The 17,325-nt window shown below is 46.8% G+C and overlaps 1 protein-coding gene across 2 annotated transcripts in view; it reads left to right on the forward strand.

Moving 5' to 3' along the window:
• SERINC5 (serine incorporator 5) overlaps positions 1 to 17,325 on the forward strand; it is a 76,102-nt gene that overhangs the window by 18,408 nt on the left and 40,369 nt on the right. For both annotated transcript variants that reach the window (XM_032765009.2, XM_075066993.1), the window contains exon 2: positions 7,566 to 7,733. In XM_032765009.2, coding sequence (XP_032620900.2) covers positions 7,650 to 7,733 — 84 coding nt within the window. In that variant the 5' untranslated portion in view covers positions 7,566 to 7,649. The remainder of the gene's footprint in view (positions 1 to 7,565; positions 7,734 to 17,325) is intronic.

Raw genomic sequence — 17,325 nt, forward strand, 5'->3', positions numbered from 1 at the left:
GTGGGGCCCCCTGCATAGAAGCTGGACCCACTGCTGGCTTCTTCCAGGGCACAGCACACTGTCAGAACAGGTAGGTACTTAGCATGCCTTAGCTGGGCAGCACTGCTGGCAGGACTTTTAAAGTCCCAGTTGGTGTTGCTGACCAGAGCCACTAGGGTTCCTGAGTGATGAGCAAGGCGACCCAGTGCCTACATGCCACGACCCAATACTGGGTCGTGACCCAAACTTTGAAAAACAACGGTTTTGAGGGAGGTGCAGGGGATGAGCTGCTTGGAGCCAGCTGTTGCTAAGAGATAATCAGCTGGAGAGGGTGAGGGAGGAGACCACTGAGCTCCTCATCAAATGTGGGTGTTTCCCGTGGGGTTCCATAAGGGATCAGTATTAGGCACAGTGCTATATGACATTTCATCACTGATCTGAAAGTAAATATAAAATCACTGGTGATAAAATTTGCAGATGACGCAAAGATTGGTGGAGTTGTTAATAATGCTGAGGACAAGGCAGTGATGCAGAGCAATCTGGATCACTTGGTAAGCTTGGCCCATTCCAACAAAATTTGTTTTTAATACAGCCAAATGCTGAGTTAGACTTCAAGGAATGCAGGCCATACAAACAAACTGAGGGACAGTATCCTGGAAAGCAGTGACTCTGAAAAGGATTTAGGCATCACAATGGACAAGAAATACAACATGAGCTTCCAGTGAAATGCAGTGGCAAAAAGGCTGATATGACCTTTGGACATGTAAACAGGAGTAGGTGTAGTAAGGGAATTTTATATCTGTGCATACAGTGTTAGTGAGACTGATACTGGAATATTGTGTACAGTTCTGATGTCAACGTTTTAAAGAGACTGTTGAAAAACTGGACAGGGTGCAGAAAAAATGATTTGAAGGCTGGAGGAAATGCCTTACAGGGAGACTTAAAAGAGCTCAATCTGTTTAGCTTATTGAAAAGATTGAGGTGACTTAATTACAGTGTAGAAGTATCTTCAAGGAGAGAAAATACAAGGTATTAAAGGGCTCTTTAGCAGAGAAAGGCATAACAAGAACCAATGGCTGGAAGCTGAATCCCAACAAATTCAAATTAGAAATAAGGCACAATTTTTTTCAATAGCAAGAGTGATTATCCACTGGAATAAACTGCCAAGAGTGGTGGTAGCTTCTCCTTCTCTTGATGTTTTCAGATCAAGACTGATCGTCTTTTTGGAAGATGTGCTTTAGCTAAACACACAAGTTTTTGGGCACCAGACAGGGGTAATTGGGTGAAATTTAATGACCTGTGACAGACTAGCTGATCTAAGGTTCTTTTTTGGCCTTCAACTCTATGAATCTTATCACAACTGTTTAACTGTAGATTTAACTAAGTGCAAAATATGCTTAGCAGCAGTTCAGCTCTGTGGTTAACCTCCGCTATGACTAGAGTTTAAGCATAGTTAAGGATAAAAGTCACAAACCGGTCATGGGCATCTGTGAATTTTTGTTTATTGCCTGCAATCTGTCCATGACTTTTACTAAAAATAACTCTGACAATCTTAGTCTAAACATAGTTTATCCTCAGCCCTGTTTCAGTTAAACCCATTGCTGAAATGGTGCTACCTCCCATTGTATATGCTGCCTTAAGGAGAAAGTTATCTTCTGCCACAGCACAGTCCCAGGACGGTGTGCAGGGCAGTCAGCTGGTGCTGGTTTTCAAAATGCAAATTACTGTCAGGCATGCCGCAGCAGTAGGTGAACGGGCACACCCAGGCCATGTTTGTATGTGTGACTTGCTGCACATTTAAAACTGACTTCAGAAAAATACATCCAGTTCATACACAGGGAGATGGAAGGGGTGGATCCACAACTATGCATTAAAATAGATTGCAAATCACCTTAATTTTATACCCATCACAAAATATGTTGGTTTAAGCGGCACAGTCAGCTATAAATATTAAAGGGGGAAGTGTTAAAAAGCCAGTTGAGACTAAGACCAAGAAATGAACAAAATATTCCCATCAATTAAATTAGTTACTTCATGTGCACAATTTCCCATGAAAACAAATCATTCTAAGATCTATATAACCCATTAGAGAAACTCCTCAAAACATATATAACAGAACAGGAATTTCAATAACTGATAAAATACGACCTAACTCCTAATGTGTCCGGCACTTGTCACTGTGGCACCTTGTGCTTAAATAATTAGGCACCTAAATAATTAGTAGTTCATTCTCTGGACACTCATTTATAAAGTGAAAGTTCTTTGGCCAAAGGAATAGTGTCCCCAAACTAAGTACAAGAGTTTGGCCTATTTTCTCTCTTAACTTAGCTGTCTAGGCCCAGGGACAGTTGATGTTAGACATTGTTGCTAAAGTATGGTAGACATTTTGTATACACAATTCATTGACCACATCCTTTGCAAATCTTATCGCCTGCATAATGCTGAAATAATGAAGTAATTAAGTGTTGTTTTGAAAAAGTAGTGAAAAGATGCTTCAGCAAGACACATTCCTTTGCTCGTGGAATAGCTGCAAATTTCCTGTTTAATCTTAATTTTATATTGTAAGCAATAATTTAGAGGGGAGAAAATAAGTCATATTTAAGTCTGCATTCCACATAAATAGGCAGTGTTTTAGAAGTCTGATACTTTTTGATTTTGTCAGTTTGACCTTTTTATAGACTTTGTATGTTGTGGATGTCCAGATTTGAGCTTCATACATAAACCATATGAAGATATCATAAAGAAACTAGCTATTTTGCACAGCGATCTTGAAGCTCACCACCTGCTCAGAAGCATTTCTCATAATGGTTAAATGGAATATTTTGTGGTATTTCTGAGATGTCTTTTGGTGGGGAAAGTATCTTGCTAAATTGTGATGTCCTATGAAAACAGCAGGGATAAGGAGCCCACTGTACAGCTCCAGTCCTGCAAATACTTACACATACGCTTAACTTTTCCTACCATGAATAGTTCCTCTGATTTCATCAGGGTACTCACTGTCCTGAAGTTCAGCATGTGTATCAGTCTTTACTGGTTTGGGGCCTAAGATAGTAGATTGGTTTTCATGCTGTTTCATTAACCTGTTACACTAATTGATGATTATTTAATCTCTTTTGGAGTTGAAATAGGGTGCGAATTTACAAAGTCATACAGGGTTTGCATATACTAGAAAAATGGGTCAAGGTTAGGATGGGGTGTGTTAACGAACCTTGATCTAACCATCATCAACTTGCAGTGTGATGCTATTTACCTTGACTGAGTTAGGAGTCTAGGGTATGCCCCATCATGCTTAGTGGAGGTAACTAGTACTGCGCTGTGTCCATGCAAGGAAAAAATGGTAGTTTAAATCAACTGGCTAACCATTTTTTTTTTAATAGTGTAGAAAAGCCCACATAGGGTTTCTGTATTGCTGTCACAAATGTCTTTCTCCAGCAAACTAACTGCCATCAGTGGAAAGATTAAAATGCCAATCTTAGTGAACGTTCTATTTTCAAAAATACTTGACTTCCTCTCTGGTGAAAACTGCTCCCTTTGGAATATACACTGAGCAAAATGGGTGCTGATTCCTTCTAATGTTTTGTCAGATTTCATCTGTATAAACTAAAGTCCTGACTGTTCAGTATAATAATATGAAAGATGGAGGTGTGGTTATAAATATTTGTAGAAAGCAAAGGCCTTGTTTTTTATGTAAAGTTTGTATAGGGTTACTATATGTCCATATTTTCCCGGACATTTCCAGCTTTTTAGTTCTTAAATCGCCATCTGGGAGGAATTTTTAAATATCTAAAAACGTCTAGGAAAATACAGACATATGGTAACCCTAAGTCCAAAGTACTGGGGCAGGTCCGGCACCGTCTGCTGGCAGGAGCCTGCAGTGTGGGCAGCCCCTAGGCACAGAGGCGGAGGGGATCTCTGCGTGCTGCACTGGCTACTTCCTGCCCAATCAGAGCTGTGGGGGCAGGGCTCGCAGGTGTGGGTAGAGAGCCCTCCGTCCCCCATCTTCCCCCCACACCCAACCCTAGGAGCCAGAGGGACCTGCCGGATGCTTCCTTGAAGCCACCCCAGGTAAGCACTGCTGGGACCCCGCCTCGCCCCCCGGCAGGCCCCTCTGGCTCTTAGGGTTGGGTTGGGAGGACGGAGGGCTCTCTGCATGCTGCTGGCACCTGCAATCCCCGCTCCGTGGCTCTGGCAGCTCCCATTGGTGCTTTTCCCAGCCAATGGGCGCCATGGAGCTTGTGCTTGTGGCGGGTGCAGCACATGGAGACTCCTTGGCTGCCCCTGACCCTAGGAGCCAGAGGGACCTGTGGCAAGGGGACCTGCGGCAGGAGGTGAGTGGGGTGGGGTGAAGAGGTGAGCAGGGAGCAGTGGGGATTGAGGCAAGAAGTGGTAAGCCAGTGGCAGGCAGGGGTTCTTGGGGTGGGTATGCGGGTTTGTGGGAGGTGGGAGGAGGTGAGTGGTGGGTGGGGGACTGAGGAGGGACGCAGCAAGCCAGTGGTGAGGAGGGGTGCGGTGGCGGGGCTGAGCGAGGAGGGGACGGAACCTGGGATGGAGCGTGGTAGGAGCGGGGGAGGACTGTGGGCGGGGCCGACACCCCTGTGGAGTGTCCTTTTTTTTTTTTTTTTTTTGAATGTTCAGATATGGTAAACTATGCTTGTAATCACTGTCAGACTTCTCTGTGGTATTCCAACTGCAGATAGAGTACAGACATAAGATTTATTAGTGTGTCAGTGTGAATGTATGTACTCTAGCCTGATGCCTAACTCATGGAAACTAGAGCTCTGCTGAAACATATTAATCCATAATGAGTAAACTAAAATTCCTGCTTGCTTTGTAAATGGAACCGTAACTATACATTTTCAGTGACTGCTTTATAATTAAAGCAAACTAGCATAAAAGGTGTGGAGAAACAAAACACTTCACCAACGTCTTCTCGTCTCTTGTCTTTACTATGTTAATGGAATCACTGCTACCCTATAGCACTGCTACCCTATAGCAGGAGAATGTTATGACCCTATAGCTGCAGTGCTCAAACTTCCTTGCACCATGACCCCTTTCTGATAACAAAAATTATTACATGACCCTAGGAGGGGGGACTGAAGCCTAAGCCCACCCAAGCCCCGTCACCCCAGACGTGGCGGGGACACAGCCAAAGCTTGAGCCCTACCACCCTGTGTGGATGGGGGTCAATGCCCATGCCAATGCCCAAGGGCATCAGCCCCAGGCACGAGGCCAGTAACCTGAGCCCCACTGCCCAGGGCTGGAGCCCTTGGGCTTCAGCCATGAGTGGCGGGGCTTGGGCTTCAGCTTTGGCTTCAACCCCGGGTGGTGGGGCTTGGGCTTTGGCCCTGGACCCTAGCAAGTCTAACACCAGCCCTGGCAACGTGACCCACTTTGGGGTCCCGACCCACAGTTTGAGAACCCTTGCCCTATAGTAATAGGAACCAGGAAGTGAAGTGAATAGAACATACTCGATATCATACATGACATGCATCAAACGAAGTGGGTATTCACCCATGAAAGCTCATGCTCCAATATGTCTGTTAGTCTATAAGGTGCCACAGGACTCTTTGCTGCTTTTACTTGATATCATGATAGTGAGTACATTGATCATTTTTTAAAAATTTTCATTCTTGTTAGGGGTTCAAATTAGTGCTAAACTTGAAATCTGGCTTCCAAGATATAAATCTGCGAAAATTCTTTGGTCAACATATTGATGTCAGCATCTTACTCTTCTGGGGCAGGAACTGATTTCTTGTTTATGTGGATAGCACCTTGCATCTGAAGAAGCGGGTTTTTTACCCACGAAAGCTTATGCCCAAATAAATCTGTTAGTCTTTTTAAGGTGCCACCGGACTCCTCATTTTTTTTTCGATACAGACTAACACGGCTATGTCTCTTATACTTTATCCCTTTTTTGGTAAATTCTGAGGTAGCAGGGTTTCTGTCTGCTGAATGAATAACTTGCTATGGCTTGGTTGAATTATTTGTCTGGCCTATAGTTGATTTGTAGATGTTAACTTAGCCTTTTAAAAATAAATCAAAACTGCAGTAGTTTGTCTTCCATTTCAGAAGTGTGTGTGTGTGTGTGTGTGTAAATAAAATATGGGGCACTTTTAATGAACAGAATGGTTTCACGTTTAAGTCATGAAGTGCCAAAGTTAGGGCTACCACACAATTTTAATTTGACCCCCTTGTGTATATACATTATTATACAGTCTTTAATTACATGATCACAGACCTTTGCCTCATTCACTGTGTGGGTCAGATGGTGAACGAAGCAGTATGTGTGTAGTGAAGGAAATTGTTTTGATTACCTCTGTTTCATTCATTGAAAAAGTTGAACAGTGAATATGACTGAGGCAGGAGTCTGCAGAAGTCCTTGATCATTCAGTGCAAATGTTGGATTGGATAGGATAGTATAAGGCATGTGGCCGTAAACCGAATAATAGGATAAAAAGAAATATTGAATAACTGTCTTTCACTAGGCACTCCCTGTCTTGCCCACTGAATGAGGCATGGTCCTGGTGAAAAGTAGTATGTGATTCTTTAAACTGTTAAAATGCATACACACAATGTGGCATGGCTATGTCTGTCCGAGCAACTTTAACTTTGGCTTTTGCTGATTTGAGTGCTTCCTTTTGCAGCCATAATGTTCTTCACCTAAATTTGGGTTATTGCTGATTATGCACTATATATATATCTTATGACTTTACCTACAAATACAAAGTTTGTTTTAAATCTAAGGCTTAAAGTCTAAGCACTATATTCAGATGTACAGAGACACTGCCTTCTCTTAACCTGTGTACCATATAATTTTTTAGCATTAGCTTTAATGAAACATTAAGTTTTGCTTTGAGCACAGAGAATAAATGATTGCCTGCTGGTCAAAACTTTCCTAATTCACTCAAATGCCATTATAAAACATTCTGAATATTTTTATAGCCAAAAGGAAAGCACTCAAATAAGAGATCTGAATAAAGAGAGAGCACCTTTAACAAGTTAACTTTAATGAAGAATGCAGTGTGCCTTTGTTAAAAGGATTTAAACACTGTCTCCAATGTCTCATTCAATCAGTACAGTTATACACAGTCTTTGTAAGGTAAAAATTTATCTCCAGTTCATATTGCAAATTAAACCATCTTGTCTTTGTTTTTATTACAGTTGCCATAGAGTTGGTGCCCTTTTAGTGCAGGTCCTTTGACTTATTTCCACTATCACTGGGGGCGGGGGGGGGGAGTGTATATGTGTTTTGGGAGGTAGGGCGTTGTCATTGGAGTGAATTTGTACAGCTGGATCAAGTGGGAGGATGAGTACCAGGAGCTGCCTGAGAATGCAGAAAACATTTTTAGGATGGCAGAAGTACATCTTCTTCTTACTCTCAGTTTTGGAATTATTAGAGCTTGTCTTGGTTTTACCCTTCACTGGCAATGAAGCAGGCTATTGCACCTAGGATAATACATCCCCCTCTGGTTACTGTCTATTTCTAGAATGTTTAGGAAGTCTACCAGCAGCCCCAGTGAAATTAGTCAGTTAAAATGAGGTGATGCTGTCAGCATGAATAGCATTATCTGTTTCTGCCTTTCTAGCTGGCCTGTTGCTGTGGTACTGCTGCTTGCTCCCTGTGCTGCAGATGCTGCCCCAAGATAAAGCAATCTACGAGCACCCGCTTCATGTATGCACTTTACTTCATACTGGTAACGGTCATCTGCTGTATCATGATGTCAAGAACAGTAGCTACCGAAATGAAAGAGCATGTAAGTAACAGAGTTTTTTGGTAAATTATTTCTAAAGGGAATGATGGGGCTCTTTTAATGTACCCTCATGTATAGATGGCAGAACTGGAAGCCCCATACCAAATATTTCTCTATGTATCCTTACAATGGGTCACTGAAGCACAGTTCCAATCATCTCCCTCCCCTCCCCCTTAAAAAAAATAGAAGTGCTGTTCTGCCAATGCCTTTATCTGCCCTCCAGCTGGGTTTCATAGGGGAGCAAAGATCTAATGATTGGCCTTCTTCCTGTTTAGTTATGTGGAAATTATTTCAGTAAATATGACACAGGCTTCATTTGGATCACTTGTGGGATATGATAGACAAGCAGACCGATCTTAAAGCCAGCTAACATGGTGGACATTCTCCTCTCAAGGGTGGGAGGAGTCTCACCATGATTTGCTCACTGTAGTCTTTACACAAATGTTTTGCCCTTTGCAATTTGTCAGATTGTGAAAATGAATATCGTAAGAGGAAACAGAACAGATTCCAGTCTCTGAGGAGAAACTCTCTTGATTCCTTTAAACATTCCTATTATGGGCCTCTTGTGGGTACTGTTTAAAGTTGCATCTAAGTGCGGTAGTGGTTTTAGCAGCAGAGAAAATTCGAAAGGAGAGAATAATCCTTAAGTTTTGTGTTTTAGGGCTTGTCTACACTAGCAAGTTTCTGCGCAGTAAAGCAGCTTTTTGTGCTCAAACTGCAGATGTGTACACACTGCCAAGCCACTTTGAGCATAGAAACTCCTCAGTTGCAGTACTGCAGAAAAAAACCCTTGATGAGAGTCGTAATGCTATTTGCGCAGAGGCTTCAGCGCTCTTTTGCCAGTGTAGATACTTGATTGCTTTCTGCGCTGTAATTGGCCTCTGAATGCCATAATGCCTCAAATGACCACTCTGCTCATTGTTTTGAACTCAGCTGCCCTGGAGACATGTGCTCCTCCCCTTTCAAAACAACTGTTTCTGACAGCCCTTGTTTGCTGTGCTGATCTGCTCCTGGACACAAAGCAAACCATTAATATGGAATGCTGGCGCTATTGAACATAGAGGCATGTGTGTGGGAGGGAGAGGGCTGAGCACAGAGCCCACCTCCCCCCTACCACCACCACTTCAGCTGAAAAGCAGCTGGCAATGTGGTAGGATGCCCATGGAACAATGGGATTGGAAAACCTGCATCATGTGAAGCTGTGCCTGCCCCATGAGGCATTGCAAACCCTTTCCAAAGCACCCTGTGGCCGGTTGCACAGTGGGATAGCTACCACAAGCTTCTGTCATAGCCCTGGTCAAGCTCCACTGCTGGACATTCTGCAAGTTGCTTTTTGGGCCTATACGCTGGGCCTGTGTGCTTTTAATCTTCCTGGGTCAGAGCAGAGCCCTAGCACTGCCTCTGACTTTGTATTCCTGGGCACACTCTTGGGGTGCAGCTTTTCCATCTAGTAGCCCTTTGTGAGCACGGAGATCTGGCAGTCTATCTGCCTGGGCACTGTAACTAGCTGTAACAAGTGCTGGTTCTTCTTCGAGCGCTTGCTCATATCCATTCCAATGAGGTGTGTGCGCGCCGCATGCATGTTCATCGGAGGTTTTTACCCTAGCAACACTCGGTGGGCCAGCTGAGCGCCTCCTGGAGTGGCGCCGCTATGGTGCCAAATATATACCCCTGCCGGCCCAACCGCCCCTCAGTTCCTTCTTACCACCTGTGTCGGTGGTTGGAACTGTGGAGTGCGGCTTTGCTGATCTCCACATCCCTAGCTTACCCATAGTTCTCTTCTCATCACTGTGTATATAGTTTTCTGTAGTTATACTTAGTATTAGTGCTTAATTTTTATAGTTAGTGTATATAGTTGAAAGGGGGATCGGGGATTAGCCCCTTTCCTCCGCCCCGGTGCGGGCCAATGCCCAAGGCACCGGAATTCAAACCGTGCTCGGAGTGCCAAAAGCCGATGCCAATAGGGGATCCCCACGACTCCTGCCTCAAGTGCCTAGGGGAATCCCACCTTGTGGACAAGTGCCGCATTTGTAAGTCCTTTAAACCTAGGATGAAGAAGGAGCGGGACTTTCGTTTGAAGCAGCTCCACATCGAGTTGGCACTTAGTCCCGCAGTAGTGGTACCCAGTGCTCAACAGGCTGCCTCTGTACGGAGCGCGCCTTCGGTGCCAGATCGTCCCGGTACCGAGAAGGACTCTCAGCACCGACCCGTACCAGCACCGACTCCTCGACACCGCTCCCTTTCCCCGACCGGGAAACGGCATGCTGCTGCGACTTCAACCTCCCAGAAGGAGCACTCATCTAAGACTGTTCGGGCACTGTCATCTGCTACAGCACCATCGTCCGCAGCGGCACCGCCGATAGCTGCTGTTCCTGAGACGGCACCGTTGATTCCGGTCCCACAAGGGCCATTGAGTCCGGTGCCTGACAGCTCCCCGCCTCCAGCTGGGGTTGAGCTCATCCTCCCTTCTACGCCGGAGACCTTCTCTACGGCAAGGGAGCTTATCTCAATGACGGAGCCCATGCGTCAACCCCCGGCACCACTGGTGCAGGTTATTCAATCCATCGGCAAGCCGGACCTCGTAAGGCCTCCGTCCCTCCGGAGAGACGTCGTTCCAGATCGCGGGCTCAGATGCTCTTCATCACGCCGCTCCCAGTCCCAGCACCGCTCTCTATCACGGTACCGGTCGCACTCACGGCGCCACTCAACATCATGCTCACCGGACAGATACTCCCGGTACCGCTCCAGCTCTCGGCACCTATCTTAGTACCGTGTATCACACAGTCGCTTCAAGCGACGGGGATCGAGATCCCAGCACAGCCATGGTAGAAGGTCCCGATCTCACTCGTGGTACTGCCACAACTCCCGGTACCGCTCCCCGGTACCGCCCCGGGATCGAGTGTCCAGAACGGTGCTCTCCTCACTTCAATGTCGTCTCACTCCGGTAGTGCATCATACCATCACGAGGGTGATTCTGACGTCCCCAGCCGCCACGAACAAGGGCCTCATCACTGGTCCTTTTGGACACCATGGACATACCACCAGGCCCAAGGTGCCCAGTCTGTGGCTCCACGCTTGGCCCCGTCAGAACACCGGGTACCGGAAGCGACAGTGAGCCGCCCTCCCCCTGCGGGCACGGAGGAAGCTCCAGTTCCATCGGTGGACACAGAGGTTCCACTGGATCCAGCTGATGCTCCGCCTGTTCAGGACCCACCTCAGGACCTGTTGGTCCCGGGCCTATCCTCCTCTTCCTCACCTGAAGAGGCAATAGCAGGATCATCCTCCTCAGGCCCTCCACCAATTGATCTTAGGGCCCATCAAGACCTCTTGAGGTGGGTGGCCCAGAACATGAATTTGCAAGTGGAGGAGGTCACTGAGGTAGAGGACCCGGTAGTGGACATCCTATCAGCTGATGCACTTACCAGAGTGGTGCTCTCGTTCATCCGCACTATACAAGCCAACACGGACACCATTTGACAGTCCCCAGCTTTAATTCCACCTACAGCTAGGGGAGTAGAGAGGAAATATATGGTCCCCTCAAAGGGATACGAATACCTCTACATCTGTCCACCTCCCTGCTCTCTGATTGTCCAATCGGTGAACGAACGGGAGCACCATGGCCAGCAAGCATCAGCTCCGAAGGCGAAGGAGGCTAAGTGCATGGACCTCCTAGGCTAGGGACCTTCAACTTAGGGTGGCGAATCAACAAGCCCTCCTAAGTCGGTACAATTTTAACACCTGGGTATCAGTGGGGAAGTTTACAGAGCTTCTTCACCAGGAGTCCCGTCCGGAGTTTACGGCCCTGCTCGAGGAGGGTAAAAAGGTGGCAAGAACATCCCTCCAGGCTTCTCTGGATGCCGTGGACTCGGCAGCCAGAACTCTGGCAACCGGAGTGACGATGAGGCATATCTCCTGGCTTCAGCTCTTTCTCCTGAGTTGCAGCAGACCATTCAGGATTTACCCTTTGAGGGACAGGGTGTCTTCTCCAACAAAACCGACCCCAGGTTACAAAGCCTTAAGGACAATCGGGTCATAATGCGCACGCTGGGCATGCACACACCAGTGACCCAGCGAAGGTCCTTCTGGGCCTACCCATACCATCCGTACAACCAGGCTAGACCGCGTCAGGATAACACCAGACGGCGCGACAGGGGTAATCGGTGCAGGCAATCTAGCCCTCAAGGATCCTAAAGTCAAGTGCCTTCTAAACCGCCAACGGGGCCTAAGCAAAACTTTTGATGGGACGCCCGAGGACGGGCCACCAGTTATCCTACCGGATCCTTCTCCCTCCTTTTTCAGCTGCCTCTCCCATTTCCTTCCTGCCTGGTCCCAACTAACTTCCGATCATTGGGTCCTTCGCATGGTGGAATCGGGATACCATCTACAGTTTATTTCAACCCTTCCCTCCCACCCTCCCTACCCGTCCCTCTTCAGGGACCCCTTTCTTGAGCAATTCCTCTGGCAAGAGGTCCAGGCTCTCCTAAAGCTAGGAGCCATAGAGGAGGTGCCGGAAGACATGAGAGGCAAGGGGTTTTATTCCCGTTACTTTTTAATCTCCAAGGCAAAGAGAGGTCTACGACCAATCCTAGACTTGCAAGAACTCTACAAATTACTGATAAAGTTGAAGTTTTGCATGGCATTCCTGGGGACCATCATCCCATCCGTGGATCCGGGAGACTGGTTTGCCGCCCTCGACATGAAGGACGCGTATTTCCACATCGCCATTTATCCACCACACAGGCGGTATCTCCGTTTTGTGGTAAACCACCAACATTTTCAGTTCACGGTTCTTCCCTTTGGCCTTTCTACAGCTCCAAGGGTCTTCACCAAATGCATGGCTGTAGTAGCCATTTCCCTCAGGCGTCGTTGAGTTCACGTCTTCCCGTATCTCAACGATTCGCTTATTCGAGGGACTTCTTGGTTACAAGTATCGCAGCACGTGTGCATCGTCAGAGACCTCTTCGGGAACCTAGGTCTCATGATCAACGCAGAAAAGTCTACTCTCACGCCCACGCAGAGAATAGACTTCATCGGGGCTGTTCTGGACTCCACTGTGGCCAGAACCTGCCACCCTCAGCCTCGTTTTCAAACAATGGCTTCATTAATTCAAAGTCTTCAATCCTTTCCGACAACGTCGGTCTGGTCTTGCCTCGGCCTAGTAGGTCACATGGCCTCCTGCACCTTCGTGACCAAGTACGTGAGACTGCGTCTCTGTCCCTTCCAAACCTGGCTGGCTTCAGTATACCGTCCACGCAGGGACAGTCTGGATTCGGTGCTCATTATCCCCAGGAAAGTTCTCGACTCCCTGACTTGGTGGTTAGACCCCTCTCTGGTCTGCGGGGGAAGGCATTCCACCCATCGCAATCCTCGGTGGCTCTAACCACAGACGCGTCATCCCTGGGTTGGGGTGCCCATCTCAGGAGTCGTCACACTCAAGGCCTGTGACTGCCCCAAGAGCTGTCCCTACACATCAACGTGAGGTAACTGAGAGCAGTCCGCTTAGCATGCCAGGTGTTTCAGGACCATCTATAGGGCCAGGGCCGCTGTGTGTCAGTGTTCATGGACAACACAACGCCCATGTTTTACATAAACAAGCAGGGCGGAGCACGTTCCTCTGTCAAGAAGCCATCCACCTCTGGGAGTTTTGCGTAGCCCACTCTATCGATCTGGTAGCGTCCTTTCTCCCAGGAGTCCAGAACACTCTGGCAGATCACCTCAGCAGGTCCTTCCTGTCTCACGAGTGGTCCATACACCCGGACGTCATCCATTCTGTTTTCCAGAGGTGGGGTTTTCCCCACTTAGACCTCTTTGCCTCTCGAGAGAACAGGAAGTGCCAGGTGTTCTGCTCCTTCCAAGGACGCTCCCCGGGCTCCCTCTCAGATGCATTCCTGATCCCATGGAACAGGCACCTATTTTATGCGTTCCCACCGTTTCCGCTCGTCCACAGAGTCCTGCTTAAGCTCCGCAGGGACAGAGCCCACTTGATCCTTGTTGCTCCAGCTTGGCCGAGGAGCATTGGTACACCCTGTTCGATCTCTCAGTGGCAGACTCGATCCCCCTGTCACTCTGGCCGGACCTCATAACACAAACTTCGGCAGGCTTCGCCATCCGGACCTGCAGTCCCTTCATCTGATAGCATGGCTGCTACGTGGTTGAGCCAGTCGGAACTGCATTCTGCTTCAGTACAACAGGTGCTCTTGGGCAGCAGGAAACCTTCAACGAGGGCGACATATCTTGCCAAGTGGAAGCGTTTCTCTTACTGGTGTGCTCAGAATAACTTGATCCCTGGACAGGTTTCTGTTCCCATTCTCCTGGATTAGCTATGGTCCCTCAAGGAACAGGGCCTGGTGGTCTCTTTTGTAAAGGTGCATCTGGCAGCTATTTCAGCCTTCCATCAAGGGGAAAGTGGCACCTCAATGTTTTCTCACCCCATTGTTGCCAGGTTCCTTAAGGGATTAGATCGATTGTACCCTCAAGTCAGACGCCTGACTCCTACCTGGGATCTCAATCTGGTGCTATCCAAGCTCATGGGTTCCCCATTCGAGCCTCTAGCCACCTGCTCGCTGCTGTACCTCTCCTGGAAGACAGCCTTCCTTGTCGCTATCACCTCGGCAAGACGAGTATCAGAGCTTCGTGCTTTGACTGTGGATCCCCCATATACGGTATTCCACAAGGACAAGGTACAGCTGCGACAACACCTGGCATTCCTACCTAAAGTGATGTCTGCCTTCCATGTTAATCAGGATATCTTCCTCCCAGTTTTCTTCCTGAAGCCCCATTCATCGCCTCGGGAACAACAACTGCATACCTTAGATGTTTGTAGGGCTCTCGCCTTTTATATCGAGAGAACCAAACCCTTCCGAAGGTCACCCCAGCTCTTTGTAGCCATGGCAGAACAGATGAAAGGCATGCTGGTCTCTTCCCAAAGGATTTCATCTTAGGTGACGACATGCATCCAAACATGCTATGACTTGGCTCACATTCCGGCTAGCCATCTCACTGCCCATTTTACTCGGGCGCAAGCCTCGTCTGCAGCCTTCCTGGCCCATGTCCCCATCCAGGAGATATGTCACACTGCTACCTGGTCTTCCATTCACACCTTTGCCTCACACTATGCACTGGTTCAGCAGTCCAGAGACGATGCAGCCTTTGGCTCAGGAGTTTTGCGTTCTGCAACGTCTCACTCCGACCCCACCGCCTAGGTAAGGCTTGGGAATCACCTAATTGGAATGGATATGAGCAAGCACTTGAAGAAGAAAAGACGGTTACTCACCTTTGTAACTGTTGTTCTTCGAGATGTGTTGCTCATACCCATTCCACACCCGCCCTCCTTCCCCACTGTCAGAGTAGCCGGCAAGAAGGAACTGAGGGGCGGTTGGGCTGGCAGGGGTATATATTCGGTGCCATAGTGGCATCACTCCAGGGAGTGCTCAGCTGGCCCACCGAGTGTTGCTAGGGTAAAAATCTCCAACGAACGTGCACACGGCGCACGCACACCTAATCGAGATGTGTTGCTCATATCCATTCCAAAGAACAACAGTTACAAAGGAGAGTAGCCATCTTTTCCCTTTTCCAGAGCTACAGTCTTGTGGGTACTCTAGTTTACAGTTTACTGCTTCAGGAACACGTAATAGCTGAGGCACATAACACACACAAACTTGGCAAAAGTTCTTGTGGCGGTATGGTTTGGCCACTTAAGGGAGTTGTGTATAAGGTAGTTGTGCCCACCCTTGATCATGTGGCATGGCCTTTTAAGGTTTTTGGGAGGTTTCAGTGTAGACAAAGGCAGATAAAGGACGTGGTCACTGGGAATAATCTGCATTTGAAGAAAATCTCTGCTTCCAGTCCTCTAAGGACCTGGGATCTTGCAGAGAGGTTGGGGCAAGATTCCCCCTCTCTCATCCAGACAGAACCAGCTCTAAGAAAGAAGTCTGTCCATATACTGCCTCTTCACTCAGAACAAAGCCAGATATCAGAAGTTGGAAGGTTGCTGCCAGCTGAGCAATGCCAGTCCAGGGAGAAAAGGAGTAAGGTGAAAAAGGGCCAGCTGCAGGCAAGCCTGTTTGAAACCCCAGTTGGCCAGAGGTAACAAGCAGAGTTACCAACTAGAGTTGCTATGGGCCTCCTGTGCCAAGGAGAGAGAAGTTGGATAGGATATTTTCCCTTTCTCCTTGTCCAGGCCCAAGAAGGGCTGGGAAGTCCCCTGAGCCTAAAGGACGGGACTTGATTGAAAGTTTGCAGGGTCTGCAAAATACAGTTCAAAATGTAAACCACACAGGACAAATTCATGGCCCTTCATTGTCCTGATAACAGGCAAGACTTCTTTTTTAAATGTGGTCTTCTAAAGTTCCCATTAACCAAGGTTGCCAGGCTTGTCTGAATTTTACCCTACTCAAATACAGGAGAAGAGTGTGTGTTCAGCCTTTGTTCAAAAGGATAAGATTCCATTCAGACTAGACAGGGCACTGTCCTCGTATCCAAGTGGGGCTGGTAAATCTTGAGCCATGTTTCAAGTTTGAGCCACCAAAAGAAGTTAGAAAAACAGCAAAAAGGGCCACATGGCAATATAAAAAAGCACATAAATGTAAAACTAAATCAAGTATTAAAAGAAATGTGGAATCTGAATTTAATTATTTTGAAGCTAACAAACCATAGATAAAGGATTCAATTTAATTACTTTATTTAAAATATTTTAATGTATTGTTTGGTTAATTTATTTTAATTTATTTTCCATTTATTTATTTTGGAATCGGATTATTTTAGTTTTCTGTATATGTAATATGACTACAGTACAAATACTATTTGGTTTGTATAGTAAGTGGTTTTTCAAATGATAGATCACTATAACAAGGTGATATACAAATTAAACGTATTGTTGCATTGATAAAAGTTTTTGTTTCTGTTAAGTTTATATAAAAAGTTTATTTTTGAGTATTGCTCTTTTTCTGTCCACTGACTGTGTGCCTAAACCAGTGATTAGTTTAGGCACACAGTCAGTCCTCAAGGATCTCCAAACATCCAGGTTTTTATTCCAACCAGCAAATCATTGTTTTTATTAAAATCCACTAGTTTGCATTGCATATAAAATTCTCACATGCCCTAGACTTTAGTATGAATTAGGACATGTAAGTGTTTCATATGCAATGTTAAGCAGTGTGCATTTTAAAACCAACTATTTAGTGCTGGTTGGATTAAAAACCTGGACTACTGGATGTCGCCAAGGAACAGAGATGACTGTTCCTGTCTTAAGCGATGACCTAACACACCACCCTGAATCTCACTCTTGGGGGCTGTAACTCTCACTCTTAAGGATGGCCAACCCTAGGCATCTCTGGATCTGCTCTCTTTTTCTCTAACTTTGGTGAGTTGCTTTCAAAGACATCTCTCCCTTCAAGAGCCTGTGCCTGTGTTGCTCCTGGGAGTTCTTCCTCTCAGTGTCTCAGACTCTGGCCTGGTCTACACTACGTGTTTAAACCGATTTTAGCAGCGTTAAACCAATTTAACGCTGTACCCGTCCACACTACAAGGCCCTTTATATCGATATAAAGGGCTCTTTAAATCGGTTTCTCTACTCCTCTCTGATGAGAGAAGTAGC

Source organism: Chelonoidis abingdonii, chromosome 6 (genome assembly GCF_003597395.2).
Source record: "Chelonoidis abingdonii isolate Lonesome George chromosome 6, CheloAbing_2.0, whole genome shotgun sequence".
NCBI lineage: Eukaryota > Metazoa > Chordata > Testudines > Testudinidae > Chelonoidis > Chelonoidis abingdonii.